This window comes from Nerophis lumbriciformis, linkage group LG21 (assembly GCF_033978685.3).
Source record: "Nerophis lumbriciformis linkage group LG21, RoL_Nlum_v2.1, whole genome shotgun sequence".
Taxonomy (NCBI): Eukaryota; Metazoa; Chordata; class Actinopteri; order Syngnathiformes; family Syngnathidae; genus Nerophis; species Nerophis lumbriciformis.
Window position 1 is genome coordinate 302569 of NC_084568.2, and position 21020 is coordinate 323588.

A 21020-nucleotide genomic window follows, 5' to 3' on the forward strand; every position below is an offset into this window, starting at 1 on the left:
ATAAGGGTATTTTATTAGATGAACAGACTCCTTCAAACTCATTTGGAAGATATATCTTTATTTGTCCACCAAGTGTTTTACATATTGTCACTGATCATGGAGACAAATGGCTGAAACCAGCCGCGAAGCTCCTCCATCTTGTCCATCAGGGTGGAGCGCAGGTTGTCAGACGTCTTCTCGTAGCCTTCCTGGATGTCATGGCTGGTGCTCACAATCTGCTCCTTCATGCTCTCCGCTTGGAGCCTCAGCAGGTCGTTCAGGGTGTTCACCTTGGCCTGGGCGTTGTCGCGCACCTGAGCAATATATGGGAGCAGGCGCTCTCTCAAGTCCTCCATGTTGTCTGTGGCGCGGGACTGAAGCTTCTCCACATAGGTGGCGACGCGCCTGAGAGAAGGACAAGACGGTTTACTTACAAAAGCCAAAAGCAGTGAAGTTGTCAGGTTGTGTAAATGGTCAATAAAAAGAGAATACAACAAATCCTTTTCAACTTTTATTCAATTGAATAGACGGCAAAGACAAGATATTTAACGTTCCAACTGGTAAACTTTGTTATTTTTTGCAAATATTAGCTTATTTGGAATTGGATGCCTGCAACATGTTTCAAAAAAGCTGGCACAGGTGTCAAAAAAGACTGAGAAAGTTGAGGAATGCTCATCAAACACTTATTTGGAACATCCCACGAGTGAACAGGTCTAATTGGGAACAGGTGGGTGCCATGATTGGGTATAAAAGCAGCTTCCATGAAATGCTCAGTCATTCACAAACAAGGACGGGGCGAGGGTCACCACTTTGTCAACAAATGCATGAGCAAATTATTTCACAATAACATTTCTCAACCAGCTATTGCAAGGAATTTAGGGATTTCACCATCTACGCTCCGGAATACCATCAAAAGTTTCAGAGAATCTGGAGAAATCACTGCATGTAAGCCATGATTTTACGGACCTTCGATCCCTCAGGCTGTACTGCGTCAAAAAGCGACATTGGTGTGTAAAGGATATCGCCACATGGGCTCAGGAACACTTCAGAAAACCACTGTCAGTAACTACAGTTTGTCACTACATCTGTAAGTGCAAGTTAAAACTCTACTATGCAAAGCCAAAGCCATTTATCAACAACACCCAGAAACGCCGCCGGCTTCCATCGCCGACTTGTGATTATTAAATACTTGTTAAATAAAACCTCTGCCTTGTTTGTAATTAATATTTAGGCCGTATACGCTATTATATTTTAATGTTGGTCATTATGGTGGTAACTGGAATGACAAGAGTTTTCTGAGGTGGTACTTGGTGAAAGAAGTTTGAGAACCACTGCTATAGAGACATTGTTATTGTAAGAGTTAACACCAAAGCTACAATCCCCAAAACCAGTGATACATCTGTAAGTACAAGTTAAATCTCTACTATGCAAAGCCAAAGCCATTTATCAACAACACCCAGAAACGACGCCGGCTTCCGCTGGGCCCGAGCTCATCTAAGATGGACTGATGCAAAGTGGAAAAGTGTTCTGTGGTCTGACGAGTCCACATTTCAAATTGTTTTTGGAAACTGTGGACGCGGTGTTCTCCGGACCAAAGGTGTCAGAATAATTGTATCTGAGTTATCACAAAACTTTGTGTTGCCATGAGTTCCCGGCAAGAAGACAAAAGCTGTCTTTGATCCTACCAAGAAGAAGGCTTGCAAAACTCCACCGGGTAGGATGGGAAGCAACATGAAGGTGTTCTGTTTCTTTGATGTATTGTAATCCACAGAAAGATTTTGTCTTGACCCGAGAACTACAAAAGCAGAGAGGAAGCAGGACCAGACTCCCCTCCAGACGACCTTCTCTTTGAACTGTTCTGTGCCCGAGGGCAACGGCTGTTTACGACCTTTTCTTTGAACTGTTTTGTAATCAAAGGCGATGGCTGTTTACGACCCCCCTCCCCTAGAAACAGCTGTTGCCATGTAATCAGGGAAAGTCCAAATAAAAGAGGAGGCGTACAATCTTTCATCAGAGCGTGGTGAGACTGTACAAAGAGTACAGTCCAGACGTCTCTCCTCAATCGAGCTAAATGTAATTCTGTTTCTGTTTAACTCCTTGCTTCTTGTCTTGTTTAATAGATGTCATCAGTGTTTGAACCTGACAGAAGGACTCACGTTTTGATCTCCATGGTGTTCTTGCTGAGGCGTTTGTTCATCTTGCGGGTGTAGGCGCCGACTTTTTGTCGGATGTCGTCGGCGTTCTGCTTCATCAAGATGTTCAGGTCGGCGGCGTACGTGTCCATCTGCTCCCTGGCCATCACCACGTTGTCGTAGAGGTGCTCGCCCATACCTCGCAGCTCACTGCTCAGGCGCTTGGCGGTGAGCTCGGTGTACGGGGCCAGCTTGCTCTCCAGGTTGTCCCTGTAGGTGTCCAGCTCGGCCATGCTGTCCTGGATCAGGGTGCTGAGGGGAGTCGCAGACACTTGGAATTCAAACACACTTTTACTTGAAATATCTTCCAATGGGACTTGACTCCTGTTGTACTGATGTGGAATGTAACAAAGCACAAATAGTTGAAAGTGAAGGTACAAATAATCACTATACATGAATATTTGCAGTACAGGCCAAAAGTTTGGACACACCTTCTCATTCAATGTGTTTTCTTTATTTTCATGACTATTTACATTGTAGATTGTCACATCAAAACTATGAATGAACACATGTGGAGTTATGTACTTAACAAAAAAAAGGTGAAATGACTGAAAACATGTTTTATATTCTAGTTTCTTCAAAATAGCCACCCTCATCATAAATATACCTGATAAGAACTAAATGATTGACTGTGCGCCAAGGTCACTTGATATTGTCACATATTACAACAAGGTACAGACAAATTATGTGTATACAAAAAAAATCCTTAGATTAAATAAAATTAAATATTGATTTAATTACATTTATTTTAATTTAATAAAATGTATTTTAATTCAATTAAATTAAACATAATTACATTTAATTTAACTTTTGTTTTTATGTATCTCCAAATGTGAGTTTTGTATTTGTAACGACCCCAAAAAGAATTGAATTAAATGTAATTAAATTTAAACAAAATGAAATTACATCTATTTTAATTTAATTTAATTAAACTCAATTACATGGAATGTAACTTTTATGGTTTTTATGTATCTCCAAATGTGAGTTTTGTATTTGTAACGACGCCAAATAAAATTTAATTATATGTAATTCAATCAAATTTAATTCAATTTAATAAAATAAATTTACATTTATTTTAATTTCATTTAATTAAACTTAATTACATTGAATTTAACTTTTATGGGTTTTATGTATCTCCAAATGTGAGTTTTGTATTTAAAACGGCGCCAAAAAGAAATGAATTAAATGTAATTCAATTTTATTTTATTCAATTTAATACAATACAATTACATTTATTTTAATTTAATTTAATAAAACTTAATTACGTTTAATTGAACTTTTATGGTTTTTATGTATCTCCAAATGTGAGTTTTGTATTTGTAACGACGCCAAAAAGAATTAAATTAAATTTATTCAATTAAATAAAATAAAATAAAATGTATTTTAATTTAATTTAATTAAACTTAATTACATTGAATTTAACTTTTATGATTTGTATGTATCTGCAAATGCGAGTTTTGTATTTATAACGACGCCAAAAAGAAATGAATTAAATGTAATTCAATTAAATTTAATTCAATTTAATACAATACAATTACATTTATTTTAATTTAATTTAATAAAACTTAATTACGTTTAATTTAACTTCTATGGTTTTTATGTATCTCCAAATGTGAGTTTTGTATTTGTAACGACGCCAAAAAGAATTTAATAAAATTTATTCAATAAAATAAAATAAAATAAATAAAATAAAATAAATTGTATTTTAATTTAATTTAATTAAACTTAATTACATTCAATTTAACTTTTATGATTTTTATGTATCTCCAAATGTGAGTTTTGTATTTGTAACGACAGCAAAAATAATTGAATTAAATGTAATTCAATTAAAATGAATTCAATTTAATAAAACAAAATTACATTTATTTTAATTTAATTTAATTAAACTTAATTACATTTAATTGAACTTTTATGGTTTTTATGTATCTCCAAATGTGAGTTTTGTATTTGTAACAAAGCCCCCCCCCCAAAATGCAATTAAATTAAATGATATTAAATTTAATTACATTTTATTAAATGTTACTAAATTTAATTAAATTGTATTACATTTATTTAAATGTAATTAAATTTAGTTAAATTGTATTAAATGTAATTACATTTAATTTAATTTAATTTAATTAAATTGTGTAAGATTTTATTAAATTTAATTAAATTGTATTAAATTTAATAAAATGTACTTTATTTTAATTTGATTTAATTAAACTTAATTACATCTAATGTAACTTTTATTGTTTTTATGTATCTCCAAATGTGAGTTATATATTTGTAATGAAGCCATAAAAAAACTTTTTTTTTTTTTACATAATTTTTCACAGCGTACATACTGTCATATTTCTATGACCCATTTTCCATACAACTTGACTTCATCGGGGTCCTTTTTTGGTATCACCTCATCAGATTGTGTAGCTATCTGGTGCATCCACCAATAATACCATATTAGGATGTATACTCAACACAGTAGTTGATTGTTAGGTCTCACACGTTTAGATTCTAATGGAACAATTGATGAAGGCAAGCAAACTCACTCCAGTTCTCTTTTTATCTGCGAGCTCTTGATGTTCTGCACCATCTCGTCGGCCTTCTCGTTGAGCGCCGTCATGTAGTTCTTGAAGTTCTCCACCGCCGCCTCCCACGGCTCAGTCAAGTCGTCCTGGAAGAAGCTCCTGGCCTGGCAACCTGGACCGGGACGACACTCCTAAATCTCGGACACGCGCCCCACACGTGAGCGAGGAACTCACCTGAGAAGACCGCCAGGGCGAGGATGACCGCGAAGACCCTCATGGTGAGATGAGAAACCTGCAATGGGAAAAAAAAGAAGGCATTATGAACTCCGTGACAAAGAAGCGTGCGTCCTACCCGGCGATTGATGGCTCGGCGAGGCTGACTGAGCACGGGCGTGTGTATTTATACAGATTAGCGCCCGGTGACGTCCGAAGTTCGAAGAGCGTTGTCAACTTTTATTGCCGCGTGTGTTATTTCGGCGCCACGTTGCACGCGGGGTCAAGGGGTCACGACTTGGAACCTGACGTCCTCGTCTGTGTCTGTAAAATGTAATAATGGCGGTCAGTACGTTGACTATGTGAGGTTTTGTACACGAGGGGGGGTCAAAGGTCAGACAGTGGATCTGTTTAAAGGGCGTCCAATAAGACGGCGTGCTAATCAACTCATCGATACATTGAGACTTTGACCTCACAGGTGTCGCTTCTTCATGTTGCGCAACACCAATAAAACTAAATGATCAGCAGGTTCCAATAAAGTGTCAATAATAGTCATAATAAGAAGATAGAGTACTTCCAAAAAAGGGGGGCCAGCGGGGGTTGACCCCATCCAGGAAGTGGGCGTGGCTTCCACGGACCCTCTAAAAAAGGGGGGCCAGCAGGGGATTAATTTATGACCCCAGGATGTGGGCAGGGCCTAAAACGGCCGTCATTGTCATTTTGTAGTTCTTTTAAGCTGTCCGCCATCTTGGTTGTAGTCCTTCAGTCATAATGATTTATGATTCCAACAGGCTGAAAAGGGTATTACAACTTGTAGTTTTTTTAAGCTATCCGCCATCTTAGATGTAGTCCTTCAGTCATAATGATTTATGATTCCAACAGGCTGAAAAGGGTATTAATATCTTGGACTCCAACTACCTACACGCCAAAAACTACAAGTTGTAATACCCATTTATGCCTGTAGGAATCATAAATCATTATGACTGTAGGACTACATCCAAGATGGCGGATAGCTTAAAAAACTACAAGTTGTAATACCATTTTCAGCCTGTAGGAATCATAGAGGACTACAACCAAGATGGCAGACAGGTTAAAAAATAAAATAAAAATTAAATGGCGGCTGGATATGATGTATACTTCCTGTTTCCGGTTTAGGCCATGTCCACTTCCTGGGGCCATGAATTAAGCTCCCAAAAAAAAAAAAAAAAAAAAAAAAAAGATCTACAACTAAGATGGCGGACAGGTAAAAAAAAAAAAAAAAATTTAAATGGCGACTGGATATGATGTATACTTTTTGTTTCCGGTTTAGGCCATGTCCACTTCCTGGGGTCATGAATTAAGCCGCCCCAAAAAAGAAAAAGAAAACTCAGAACTACAACCAAGATGGCGGACAGGTTAAAAAACAAAACAAAATTAAAATGGCGGCCGAATATGATGTGTACTTTCTGTTTCCGGTTTAGGCCATGTCCACTTCCTGGGGTCATGAATTAAGCCCCCCCGCCCAAAAAATAAAAAAAAAATTAAAAAAAGAACTACAACCAAGATGGCGGACAGGTTGAAAAAAATAACAAAATTTAAATGGCAGCCGGATATGATGTATACCTTTTGTTTCCGGTTTAGGCCATGTCCACTTCCTGGGGTCATGAATTAAGCTCCCAAAAAAAAAAAAAAAAAAAAAAAAGATCTACAACCAAGATGGCAGACAGGTTAAAAAAAAAAAAAAAAAATTTAAATGGCGGCCAGATATGATGTATACTTTTTGTTTCCGGTTTAGGCCATGCCCACTTCCTGGGGTCATGAATTAACCCCCCCCCCCAAAAAAAAAAAAAAACTACAACCAAGATGGCGGACAGGTTAAAAAAATAACATTTAAATGGTGGCCGGATATGATGTATCCTTTCTGTTTCCGGTTTAGGCCATGTCCACTTCCTGGGGTCATGAATTAAGCTCCCAAAAAAAAAAAAAAAAAAAGATCTACAACCAAGATGGCAGACAGGTTAAAAAATATATATATATATATTAAATGGCGGCTGGATATGATGTATACTTTTTGTTTCCGGTTTAGGCCATGTCCACTTCCTGGGGTCATGAATTAAGCTCCCCAAAAAAAAAGAAAAAAAAAGAAAAAAAAAAAGAACTACAACCAAGATGGCGGACAGGTTAAAAAATAACAACATTTAAATGGCGGCCAGATATGATGTATACTTTTTGGTTCCTGTTTAGGCCATGCCCACTTCCTGGGGTCATGAATTAAGCCCCCCCCCCGCACCCCCCCAAAAAAAAGAAAAGGAAAAACATAGAACTACAACCAAGATGGCGGACAGGTTAAAAAAATAACAACATTTAAATGGCAGCCGGATATGATGTATACCTTTTGTTTCCGGTTTAGGCCATGTCCACTTCCTGGGTTCCCCCGCTGGCCCCCCTTTTTAAGAGGGTCCGTGGAAGCCACGCCCACTTCTTTGAGGGTCATAACCCCAACTTCCGGTGATAAAACATCCCCCTCTGGCCCCCCTTTTTTATCATTCTTCTCTAATAGTAGTAAAAAGGTTGGTTGTCACACTATCTACATCTGACCACCAGAGGGCGCTGTCTTGCAAGTTCTTTTCTAATAGTAGTAAAAAGGTTGGTGGTCACACTATCTACATCTCACCACCAGAGGGCGCTGTCTTGCAAGTTCTTCTCTAATAGTAGTAAAAAGGTTGGTTGTCACACTATCTACATCTGACCACCAGAGGACGCTGTCTTGCAAGTTCTTCTCTAATAGTAGTAAAAAGGTTGGTGGTCACACTATCTACATCTCACCACCAGAGGGCGCTGTCTTGCAAGTTCTTCTCTAATAGTAGTAAAAAGGTTGGTGGTCACACTATCTACATCTCACCACCAGAGGGCGCTGTCTTGCAAGTTCTTCTCTAATTGTAGTAAAAAGGTTGGTTGTCACACTATCTACATCTCACCACCAGAGGGCGCTGTCTTGCAAGTTCTTCTCTAATAGTAGTAAAAAGGTTGGTGGTCACACTATCTACATCTCACCACCAGAGGGCGCTGTCTTGCAAGTTCTTTTCTAATAGTAGTAAAAAGGTTGGTGGTCACACTATCTACATCTCACCACCAGAGGGCGCTGTCTTGCAAGTTCTTCTCTAATAGTAGTAAAAAGGTTGGTGGTCACACTATCTACATCTCACCACCAGAGGGCGCTGTCTTGCAAGTTCTTCTCTAATAGTAGTAAAAAGGTTGGTGGTCACACTATCTACATCTCACCACCAGAGGACGCTGTCTTGCAAGTTCTTCTCTAATAGTAGTAAAAAGGTTGGTGGTCACACTAGCTACATCTGACCACCAGAGGGCGCTGTCTTGCAAGTTCTTTTCTAATAGTAGTAAAAAGGTTGGTGGTCACACTATCTACATCTGACCACCAGAGGGCGCTGTCTTGCAAGTTCTTCTCTAATAGTAGTAAAAAGGTTGGTTGTCACACTATCTACATCTCACCACCAGAGGGCGCTGTCTTGCAAGTTCTTTTCTAATAGTAGTAAAAAGGTTGGTGGTCACACTATCTACATCTCACCACCAGAGGGCGCTGTCTTGCAAGTTCTTCTCTAATAGTAGTAAAAAGGTTGGTGGTCACACTATCTACATCTCACCACCAGAGGACGCTGTCTTGCAAGTTCTTCTCTAATAGTAGTAAAAAGGTTGGTTGTCACACTATCTACATCTCACCACCAGAGGGCGCTGTCTTGCAAGTTGCGCTATTGGAATTGACTCAATTCTTCATAGTTCTTTGGTACTAATGGCTTGAAACGACAATTGAAGATAAACAAATGGTAAAATATTCCCTAATGTACCAGAGTGTGTATCTTCAGGGTCATTACTCAGGTTAAAGAGATATGTATTCATTAAAAAAAACACATTTTGTATTACATTTAGAGCCAATTGAGGTTGCATTCAGGAACCCCCGGAAGTATGAGTATCGACAAGCAAGTCATCCCTAATTGTTTTTAGTTTGATGATCATATTTTGCACCAATCATCTCTTTCCTATATATTGCAGTTTCCTTGCTAAGAGTTGCATTGGAGGGACAACACAAACGGAGTGGAAAGATTTATTGTTTCAAAGTGTCACCGGGTGTTGTTGATAAGTCCATGTGAAGATGAGGATGACGGTGTTATTGTGTCAGCTTGGCGAAGGAATTCCAGAGAGCAACCAGCTGCTCCTTCAGGTTCTGAGCGTCCACGTCCATCTTGGCCCTCAGCTCCTCCCCGTAGACCTCCAGGCTGGTCTCCATCTTCTGCTTCAGTTCTTCACCGTAAGGAACCATCTTGGTCTGGAGTTTGTCCGCCTTCTGGTCCAGGTGTTCCTTCAGCTCCTGGCTCTTCCTCAGCACGGCGGACTTCAGGGCCTGCGAGTCCAAGGTCTGGGCGTAGGCGGAGGCCTCCTTCTTCAGCTCCTCCACCTGCTGCCGGACGTGCGTCGCCACCTCGTCGGCGTACGGCCGCAGGTCGGCGCTCATGTCCGCCACGTCCTTCTCCAGGCGGACCTTCAGCCGCTGGGCTTGCTCCAAGAAGCCAGAAGTGAAGTCGTGTCTGAGCTGAGAGTGCACAGCCTGGCTGATGACCGCCGTGCTCTCAGAGATCAGAGTGCTGAGGAGAGAAGCGGCAAGTCAAAAGGGGACAACATGCTCTCAGAGATCAAAGTGCTGAGGAGAGAAGCGGCAAGTCAAAAGGGGACAACATGCTCTCAGAGATCAGAGTGCTGAGGAGAGAAGCGGCAGGTCATCGTCCTCTACAGTGGACGTGTGTGCCCTCAAAGTAGACTTCACCAGTTGAGTTTTTGACATGATGTTATTATTATTTTGACCTCAACTCAATTCATGTCAACTTCAATAAAAAAAAACATCTGAAATGTGCGACTAAAAATGTTCATCATTACTTTTACACTTACAGTATCTTACTGTGAATTATGTTTACACTATCTGGTATTTTACAGTTAATTACCATAAAGTTACACTGTATGATGTCATTTCACTGTTGTGATTCTACAGTTAATTACAATAGTTACACTATATGATGTCATTTCAGTATGGTGATTTTACAGTTAATTACAATAAAGTTACACTATATGATGTCATTTTACAGTTAATTACAATAAAGTTACACTATATGATGTAATTTCACTCTTGTGATTCTACAGTTAATTACCATAAAGTTACACTATATGATGTAATTTCACTGTTGTCATTTTACAGTTAATTACAATAGTTACACTATATGATGTGATTTTACAGTTAATTACAATAAAGTTACACTGTATGATGTAATTTCACTCTTGTGATTCTACAATTAATTACCATAAAGTTACACTATATGATGTCATTTCACTGTTGTGATTCTACAGTTAATTACAATAGTTACACTATATGATGTAATTTTACAGTTAATTACAATAAAGTTACACTATATGATGTAATTTTACTCTTGTGATTTTACAGTTAATTACCATAAAGTTACACTATATGATGCAATTTCACAGTTGTGATTTTACAGTTAATTACAATAAAGTTACACCATATACTGTAAGGTGACTATGGTGATTTTACAAGTTAAAAGTGTAATGTCACAGCTGTGATTTGACAGTTAATAATAATCAAGTTAAAAGTGTAATGTCACAGCTGTGATTTGACAGTTAATTATAATCAAGTTAAAAGTGTAATGTCACAGCTGTGATTTGACAGTTAATTATAATCAAGTTAAAAGTGTAATGTCACAGCTGTGATTTGACAGTTAATTATAATCAAGTTAAAAGTGTAATGTCACAGCTGTGATTTGACAGTTAATTGCAGAGTTTAAATGCAGAATGACACAGTGTAGTAACTATGACAAATGTCCACTGCAGTGGACGTCCTTACTTGACTTCCTTGCCGAGCTCAGACTGCCTGATGAGCTTCAGGGTGTCTTCAGCAGTCGTGGTTGCCTTGGCGACGTAGTCCCAGAAAGCCTCTTTCACCAGGTCCACCTGCGCCTTGGACTGCTTGTGTGGCACCACGTTGCCATGGCAACCTGCACACGGGCAAAGACGCTCGTTTAGCGGGGAAATGTGCGGCGGCCAAACGGTGCAAAAAATCCGCACGTGGTTTGTAAACAGGTTGACTGCGCACACCTGGACTCTGTTTGCGCACACCTGGACTCTGTTTGTGCACACCTGGACTCTGTTTGCGCACACCTGGACTCTGTTTGCGCACACCTGGACTCTGTTTGCGCACACCTGGACTCTGTTTGCGCACACCTGGACTCTGTTTGCGCACACCTGGACTCTGTTTGCGCACACCTGGACTTTGTTGTTGCACGCGTAGATTTTTCAAAGTCATATTAATAGTAGGCTATTATAGCTAATATAGACAATTACGTCATGTGTTGCCTTCATTATAACAACTATATAAAAGTAGGCTAATGTAGCTAATATAGACACTTACATCATGCGTTGTCTTCATTATAACACTTATATAAGACTTTTAAGGTCATTTTGATAGTAGGCTAATATAGACACTTACATCATGTGTTGCCTTCATTATAACACTTATATAAGACTTTTAAAGTCATTTTGATAGTAGGCTAATATAGACACTTACGTCATGTGTTGCCTTCATTATAACACTTATATAAGACTTTTAAAGTCTTTTTGATAGTAGGCTAATATAGACACTTACATCATGTGTTGCCTTCATTATAACACTTATATAAGACTTTTAAAGTCTTTTTGATAGTAGGCTAATATAGACACTTACATCATGTGTTGCCTTCATTATAACACTTATATAAGACTTTTAAAGTCTTTTTGATAGTAGGCTAATATAGACACTTACATCATGTGTTGCCTTCATTATAACACTTATATAAGACTTTTAAAGTCATTTTGATAGTAGGCTAATATAGACACTTACGTCATGTGTTGCCTTCATTATAACACTTATATAAGACTTTTAAAGTCTTTTTGATAGTAGGCTAATATAGACACTTACATCATGTGTTGCCTTCATTATAACACTTATATAAGACTTTTAAAGTCTTTTTGATAGTAGGCTAATATAGACACTTACATCATGTGTTGCCTTCATTATAACACTTATATAAGACTTTTAAAGTCATTTTGATAGTAGGCTAATATAGACACTTACGTCATGTGTTGCCTTCATTATAACACTTATATAAGACTTTTAAAGTCTTTTTGATAGTAGGCTAATATAGACACTTACATCATGTGTTGCCTTCATTATAACACTTATATAAGACTTTTAAAGTCTTTTTGATAGTAGGCTAATATAGACACTTACATCATGTGTTGTCTTCATTATAACACTTATATAAGACTTTTAAAGTCTTTTTGATAGTAGGCTAATATAGACACTTACATCATGTGTTGTCTTCATTATAACACTTATATAAGACTTTTAAAGTAATTTTGATAGTAGGCTAATATAGACACTTACGTCATGTGTTGCCTTCATTATAACACTTATATAAGACTTTTAAAGTCATTTTGATAGTAGGCTAATATAGACACTTACATCATGTGTTGTCTTCATTATAACACTTATATAAGACTTTTAAAGTCATTTTGATAGTAGGCTAATATAGACACTTACATCATGTGTTGCCTTCATTATAACACTTATATAAGACTTTTAAAGTCTTTTTGATAGTAGGCTAATATAGACACTTACATCATGTGTTGCCTTCATTATAACACTTATATAAGACTTTTAAAGTCTTTTTGATAGTAGGCTAATATAGACACTTACATCATGTGTTGTCTTCATTATAACACTTATATAAGACTTTTAAAGTCTTTTTGATAGTAGGCTAATATAGACACTTACATCATGTGTTGCCTTCATTATAACACTTATATAAGACTTTTAAAGTCATTTTGATAGTAGGCTAATATAGACACTTACGTCATGTGTTGCCTTCATTATAACACTTATATAAGACTTTTAAAGTCTTTTTGATAGTAGGCTAATATAGACACTTACATCATGTGTTGCCTTCATTATAACACTTATATAAGACTTTTAAAGTCTTTTTGATAGTAGGCTAATATAGACACTTACATCATGTGTTGCCTTCATTATAACACTTATATAAGACTTTTAAAGTCTTTTTGATAGTAGGCTAATATAGACACTTACATCATGTGTTGCCTTCATTATAACACTTATATAAGACTTTTAAAGTCATTTTGATAGTAGGCTAATATAGACACTTACGTCATGTGTTGCCTTCATTATAACACTTATATAAGACTTTTAAAGTCTTTTTGATAGTAGGCTAATATAGACACTTACATCATGTGTTGCCTTCATTATAACACTTATATAAGACTTTTAAAGTCTTTTTGATAGTAGGCTAATATAGACACTTACATCATGTGTTGCCTTCATTATAACACTTATATAAGACTTTTAAAGTCATTTTGATAGTAGGCTAATATAGACACTTACGTCATGTGTTGCCTTCATTATAACACTTATATAAGACTTTTAAAGTCTTTTTGATAGTAGGCTAATATAGACACTTACATCATGTGTTGCCTTCATTATAACACTTATATAAGACTTTTAAAGTCTTTTTGATAGTAGGCTAATATAGACACTTACATCATGTGTTGTCTTCATTATAACACTTATATAAGACTTTTAAAGTAATTTTGATAGTAGGCTAATATAGACACTTACGTCATGTGTTGCCTTCATTATAACACTTATATAAGACTTTTAAAGTCATTTTGATAGTAGGCTAATATAGACACTTACATCATGTGTTGCCTTCATTATAACACTTATATAAGACTTTTAAAGTCTTTTTGATAGTAGGCTAATATAGACACTTACATCATGTGTTGTCTTCATTATAACACTTATATAAGACTTTTAAAGTAATTTTGATAGTAGGCTAATATAGACACTTACGTCATGTGTTGCCTTCATTATAACACTTATATAAGACTTTTAAAGTCATTTTGATAGTAGGCTAATATAGACACTTACATCATGTGTTGTCTTCATTATAACACTTATATAAGACTTTTAAAGTCTTTTTGATAGTAGGCTAATATAGACACTTACATCATGTGTTGCCTTCATTATAACACTTATATAAGACTTTTAAAGTCATTTTGATAGTAGGCTAATATAGACACTTACGTCATGTGTTGCCTTCATTATAACACTTATATAAGACTTTTAAAGTCTTTTTGATAGTAGGCTAATATAGACACTTACATCATGTGTTGCCTTCATTATAACACTTATATAAGACTTTTAAAGTCTTTTTGATAGTAGGCTAATATAGACACTTACATCATGTGTTGCCTTCATTATAACACTTATATAAGACTTTTAAAGTCTTTTTGATAGTAGGCTAATATAGACACTTACATCATGTGTTGCCTTCATTATAACACTTATATAAGACTTTTAAAGTCATTTTGATAGTAGGCTAATATAGACACTTACGTCATGTGTTGCCTTCATTATAACACTTATATAAGACTTTTAAAGTCTTTTTGATAGTAGGCTAATATAGACACTTACATCATGTGTTGCCTTCATTATAACACTTATATAAGACTTTTAAAGTCTTTTTGATAGTAGGCTAATATAGACACTTACATCATGTGTTGCCTTCATTATAACACTTATATAAGACTTTTAAAGTCATTTTGATAGTAGGCTAATATAGACACTTACGTCATGTGTTGCCTTCATTATAACACTTATATAAGACTTTTAAAGTCTTTTTGATAGTAGGCTAATATAGACACTTACATCATGTGTTGCCTTCATTATAACACTTATATAAGACTTTTAAAGTCTTTTTGATAGTAGGCTAATATAGACACTTACATCATGTGTTGTCTTCATTATAACACTTATATAAGACTTTTAAAGTAATTTTGATAGTAGGCTAATATAGACACTTACGTCATGTGTTGCCTTCATTATAACACTTATATAAGACTTTTAAAGTCATTTTGATAGTAGGCTAATATAGACACTTACATCATGTGTTGCCTTCATTATAACACTTATATAAGACTTTTAAAGTCTTTTTGATAGTAGGCTAATATAGACACTTACATCATGTGTTGTCTTCATTATAACACTTATATAAGACTTTTAAAGTAATTTTGATAGTAGGCTAATATAGACACTTACGTCATGTGTTGCCTTCATTATAACACTTATATAAGACTTTTAAAGTCATTTTGATAGTAGGCTAATATAGACACTTACATCATGTGTTGCCTTCATTATAACACTTATATAAGACTTTTCATATTTTGTGCCTCCAGACAGATTTGTTTTTTGTATTTTTGGTCCACTATGGCTCTTTCAACGTTTTGGGTTGGCGACCCCTGTCTTAGAGGTATTGGGAAATAATTGTACATTTGTCCATGAGAAAAACCCGTCTTAGTGTAGGAAAAGATGCGTATAATCGAGGAATACAACAATAAAGTGATTTTAGTGCTGTTTTGGCGCCATTAAAATGTGTTTTGGAGCAAAATGAAAGCCTTTTCTTACCAGACAAAAGAGCCAAAAGCAGAATTAAGAGAAGCTTCATGGCTGACGCTGCAAATGAAAAAGCAACATTTTTAAAAGTTAGTTTTTAAGTGCTCAATAATATTGACATGGCTGAAAAGTAAGCGGTGTCTTACCTCTTGGAAGGGAATCCGTCAAAAAGAATGTAGATGCTGCGTTTATAAGGACAATGTGAGGAGTAAAGTCCAGCTGCTTGGGGGTTCCACATCACAATCATGATGATGCAATCACTCATTGCTCATTCAATTCATTCACAATGATACTTGAAAACATCTAATATGTCATTCACTTTATTACTACTGTGTCACTCAAAACATCTAATATGTCATCCACTTTATTACTACTGTGTCACTCAAAACATCTAATATGTCATTCACTTTATTACTACTGTGTCACTCAAAACATCTACTAATATGTCATTCACTTTATTACTACTGTGTCACTCAAAACATCTACTAATATGTCATTCACTTTATTACTACTGTGTCACTCAAAACATCTACTAATATGTCATTCACTTTATTACTACTGTGTCACTCAAAACATCTACTAATATGTCATTCACTTTATTACTACTGTGTCACTCAAAACATCTACTAATATGTCATTCACTTTATTACTACTGTGTCACTCAAAACATCTACTAATATGTCATTCACTCACCTGAACTTTATTACTACTGTGTCACTCAAAACATCTACTAATATGTCATTCACTCACCTGAACTTTATTACTACTGTGTCACTCAAAACATCTACTAATATGTCATTCACTCACCTGAACTTTATTACTACTGTGTCACTCAAAACATCTACTTATATGTCATTCACTCACCTGAACTTTATTACTACTGTGTCACTCAAAACATCTACTAATATGTCATTCACTCACCTGAACTTTATTACTACTGTGTCACTCAAAACATCTACTTATATGTCATTCACTCACCTGAACTTTATTACTACTGTGTCACTCAAAACATCTACTAATATGTCATTCACTCACCTGAACTTTATTACTACTGTGTCGCTCAAAACATCTACTTATATGTCATTCACTCACCTGAACTTTATTACTACTGTGTCACTCAAAACATCTACTTATATGTCATTCACTCACCTGAACTTTATTACTACTGTGTCACTCAAAACATCTACTAATATGTCATTCACTCACCTGAACTTTATTACTACTGTGTCACTCAAAACATCTACTTATATGTCATTCACTCACCTGAACTTTATTACTACTGTGTCACTCAAAACATCTACTTATATGTCATTCACTCACCTGAACTTTATTACTACTGTGTCACTCAAAACATCTACTTATATGTCATTCACTCACCTGAACTTTATTACTACTGTGTCACTCAAAACATCTACTTATATGTCATTCACTCACCTGAACTTTATTACTACTGTGTCACTCAAAACATCTACTAATATGTCATTCACTCACCTGAACTTTATTACTACTGTGTCACTCAAAACATCTACTAATATGTCATTCACTCACCTGAAGTTTATTACTACTGTGTCACTCAAAACATCTACTTATATGTCATTCACTCACCTGAACTTTATTACTACTGTGTCACTCAAAACATCTACTAATATGTCATTCACTCACCTGAACTTTATTACTACTGTGTCACTCAAAACATCTACTAATATGTCATTCACTCACCTGAACTTTATTACTACTGTGTCACTCAAAACATCTACTAATATGTCATTCACTCACCTGAACTTTATTACTACTGTGTCACTCAAAACATCTACTTATATGTCATTCACTCACCTGAACTTTATTACTACTGTGTCACTCAAAACATCTACTAATATGTCATTCACTCACCTGAACTTTATTACTACTGTGTCACTCAAAACATCTACTTATATGTCATTCACTCACCTGAACTTTATTACTACTGTGTCGCTCAAAACATCTACTTATATGTCATTCACTCACCTGAACTTTATTACTACTGTGTCACTCAAAACATCTACTTATATGTCATTCACTCACCTGAACTTTATTACTACTGTGTCACTCAAAACATCTACTTATATGTCATTCACTCACCTGAACTTTATTACTACTGTGTCACTCAAAACATCTACTTATATGTCATTCACTCACCTGAACTTTATTACTACTGTGTCACTCACTCAGTTAAAACAATTATTACATTTACACATTTAAAAGATGTTGACTTAAAAGCACTTCCTGAAATCAGATTATAATAATAATAATTATTAATACCCTTCCAAAAATGTATGTTTCTTTTTGACATACAGTATTTATGTTAGTCATTATCGCATTTGGATATTTTTTTTCCCTAAAGAAAAAAACCATGACACTTTAGTGGCGTCGTCACTCAGTCCTGTTACCCCAACACTGAAATAATGGTCACTCAGTCCTGTTACCCCAACACTGAAATAATGGTCACTCAGTCCTGTTACCCCAACACTGAAATAATGGTCACTCAGTCCTGTTACCCCAACACTGAAATAATGGTCACTCAGTCCTGTTACCCCAACACTGAAATAATGGTCACATGCTTCACAGGAAGTTGCATCATTGACATCCTCTGCAGGCCACGTGAAGTCGCAAATTAACTTCACACATTCATTTTTTGTATATTCCATGATATTTTGATTATGAGGGTGGGTTAAGTTATTATTACTGGTGTTAATTTTATAACATTTTTGTATAGTCCATGATATTTTGACAATGACTGGGGGGCAAATTATTTTTGCCTAAATTAATTTTTGGTGTTATTTTTACAATATTTTTGTATATTACATGATATTTTGACAATGACAGGGTTATATTATTATTACCAAAATATTTTTTGGGTGTTATTTTAACAATATTTTTGTATATTCCATGACATTTTGACAATGATTGAGGGTTGAATTATTATTATTACCAAAAACTATATTTTTGTTATTTATTTATTTTTACAATATTTTTGTATATTCCATGATATTTTGACAATGACTGGGGTGTAAATTATTATTACTGGTGTTATTTTTATAATATTGTTGTATAATTCATGATATTTTGACAATAAATTATTATTGCCTAAATTATTTTTTGGTTTTATTTAGAAAATATTTTTGTATATTACATGATATTTTGAAAATGACTGAGAGTTAAATTATTATTATCAAAATATTTTTTGGGTGTTATTTTTACAATATTTTTGTATATTCCATGACACTTTGACAATGATTGAGGGTTGAATTATGATTACCAAAAACTATATTTTTGTTATTTATTTATTTATCTATTTTTACAATATTTTTGTATATTCCATGACATTTTGACAATGATTGAGGGTTGAATTATTATTACCCAAAAATATATTTTTGTTATTTATTTATTTATCTATTTTTACAATATTTTTGTATATTCCATGACATTTTGACAATGATTGAGGGTTGAATTATTTTTACCCAAAACTATATTTTTGTTGTTATTTATTTATCTATTTTTACAATATTTTTGTATATTCCATGATATTTTGACAATTTTTGGCTAAATTAATTTTTGGTTTTATTTTGAAAATATTTTTGTATATTTCATGATATTTTGAAAATGACTGAAGGTTAAATTACTATTACCAAAATTATTTTTTGGTGTTATTTTTACAATATTTTTGTATATTCCATGATATTTTGACAATGAGTGGGGGTTGAATTATTATTACCCAAAACTATATTTTTGTTGTTATTTATTTATATATTTTTACAATATTTTTGTATATTCCATGATATTTTGACCATTTTTGGTTAAATTAAATTTTGGTTTTATTTTGAAAATATTTTTGTATATTTTATGATATTTTGAAAATGACTGAAGGTTAAATTACTATTACCAAAATTATTTTTTGGTGTTATTTTTTACAATATTTTTGTATATTCCATGATATTTTGACAATAATTGAGGGTCGAATTATTGTTTTTTTAAACAATGTTAAGTTTTTTTTAAACAATATTTTGTACATTCCATGATATTTGGACAATGAAATAAAAGTATTTTGTGGTGTTATTTTTACAATATTCTTACATATTCCATGATATTTTAAACAATGACTGGGGGGTGAACTATTTTTGCCAAAATATTTTTTGGGGTGTTTATCTTAAATGTTTGTGTTGCATCACTTTGCCTAATGTTAACATGCTTTTGGCATAATAATACATGGCCATGTTTGCCAATTCCATGCTCAAAAGTCACTCCTATCAATTTCAATCATGTTACCTAAATGAGTCACCTCCAAAAATGAAAATAAAGTTGCCTGAGATGGACAAAAACATATTTTCGCAAGTTCAAAACATGTATTATCAGATTTAGCGTTAAAAAAAAGATTAATGTAAGCAACAAGCTGGGTGGATTGACACTTCTTGTCTTTTTCTAGTTACAGTGCTTTATGTTAGGGTCTTTTTAAGGATAGTATACACTCAGTTGAAAATAACATGCTATATATTTTTTTACAATATAGTGGCAAAGACTATCACGTGACTAACTACTGTAACATGATTTGAAAATATAAATACTTGACTTTTTATGGCACTTAATTCCTAATGAAATTACGACTTCATTTTCAGAAATGAGCTTGAAAAATATTTATTTTGTCATTTTAAGTCAGCGCAGTGTACATACAGTATGTCATTTAGTACGTATCTTAGTGGGTTTTTTTTTTATAAACTAAGATTGTAGTTCTTTTTTATGCATTAAATGAGACAAAGGAGGAAGTAATAAAGGTCAGTATAAGTCATGTGACATAGTGATGAGTGAGACAAGATGACACTCTGCTACTGTTTTACTCTTCTTACAAGTGAATGCATCATCTCTGCTGGGATAGGATTGCTGCAAAGCAGTAAATGTTCATGTTGATACAAACACTTTTCAATATATAAATATATATACACACATATTTCTATACACAAATACATCTACAGTATATATACACACACACATCTATATACTGTATGTATATATAGATGTGTATATAAATATACTTGTGTGTATATATGTATATATATATATACACACATATATATATATATATACACATATATGCATACATATACATGTATATATACACAAATACACATATATACATATACATATATATATATATACATACATACATATATATATATATATATATATATATATATATATATATACACATACATACATACATACATACATATATATATATATATATGTATGTGTGGGAAAAAAATCACAAGATTACTTCATCTCTACAGGCCTGTTTCATGAGGGGGTTCCCTCAATCATCTCCTGATGATTGAGGGAACCCCTCATGAAACAGGCCTGTAGAGATGAAGTAATCTTGTGATTTTTTCCCACACATACATATATTGCGCTCTACCACGGTATCGAGCACTATTTTTTGGATAATTTTATTAAGACATATATATATATATATATATATATATATATACACACACACATATATATATATATATATATATATATATATATATATATATACAC

General features: G+C 34.4%; 2 protein-coding genes across 2 annotated transcripts in view; both read right to left on the minus strand.

Annotated features, from left to right (window-relative positions):
• Window positions 1-72: 72 nt before the first annotated feature.
• Window positions 73-5583, minus strand: apoea (apolipoprotein Ea). The gene is made up of 6 exons (XM_061983492.2): window positions 5463-5583; window positions 5028-5212; window positions 4910-4967; window positions 4697-4847; window positions 2136-2423; window positions 73-384 (listed from the first exon to the last, which is right to left on the minus strand). The coding sequence occupies exons 3-6, from the start codon at window positions 4950-4952 to the stop codon at window positions 78-80; spliced, it is 789 nt and encodes a 262-aa protein (XP_061839476.1). The 5' UTR covers window positions 4953-4967; window positions 5028-5212; window positions 5463-5583; the 3' UTR covers window positions 73-77.
• Window positions 5584-8979: 3396 nt separating this feature from the next.
• The window catches only part of tomm40l (translocase of outer mitochondrial membrane 40 homolog, like), a 30048-nt gene continuing 18007 nt past the window's right edge, over window positions 8980-21020 (minus strand). Inside the window, exons 10-13 of the mRNA XM_061983290.1 lie at window positions 15599-15634; window positions 15465-15512; window positions 10791-10941; window positions 8980-9525 (exon numbers count right to left, since the gene is read on the minus strand). Coding sequence (XP_061839274.1) covers window positions 9051-9525; window positions 10791-10941; window positions 15465-15512; window positions 15599-15634 — 710 coding nt within the window. The 3' untranslated portion in view covers window positions 8980-9050. The remainder of the gene's footprint in view (window positions 9526-10790; window positions 10942-15464; window positions 15513-15598; window positions 15635-21020) is intronic.

Bases quoted from the DNA above. Each gene is read 5' to 3' on its own strand.
- apoea (XM_061983492.2), bottom strand. From the start codon at position 4,952: ATGAGGGTCTTCGCGGTCATCCTCGCCCTGGCGGTCTTCTCAG. The intron at 4,848-4,909 runs GTGAGTTCCTCG...GTCCCGGTCCAG, and splicing joins CGCCCTGGCGGTCTTCTCAG to GTTGCCAGGCCAGGAGCTTC. The intron at 2,424-4,696 runs GTGAGTTTGCTT...GACTCCCCTCAG, and splicing joins CAGATAAAAAGAGAACTGGA to CACCCTGATCCAGGACAGCA.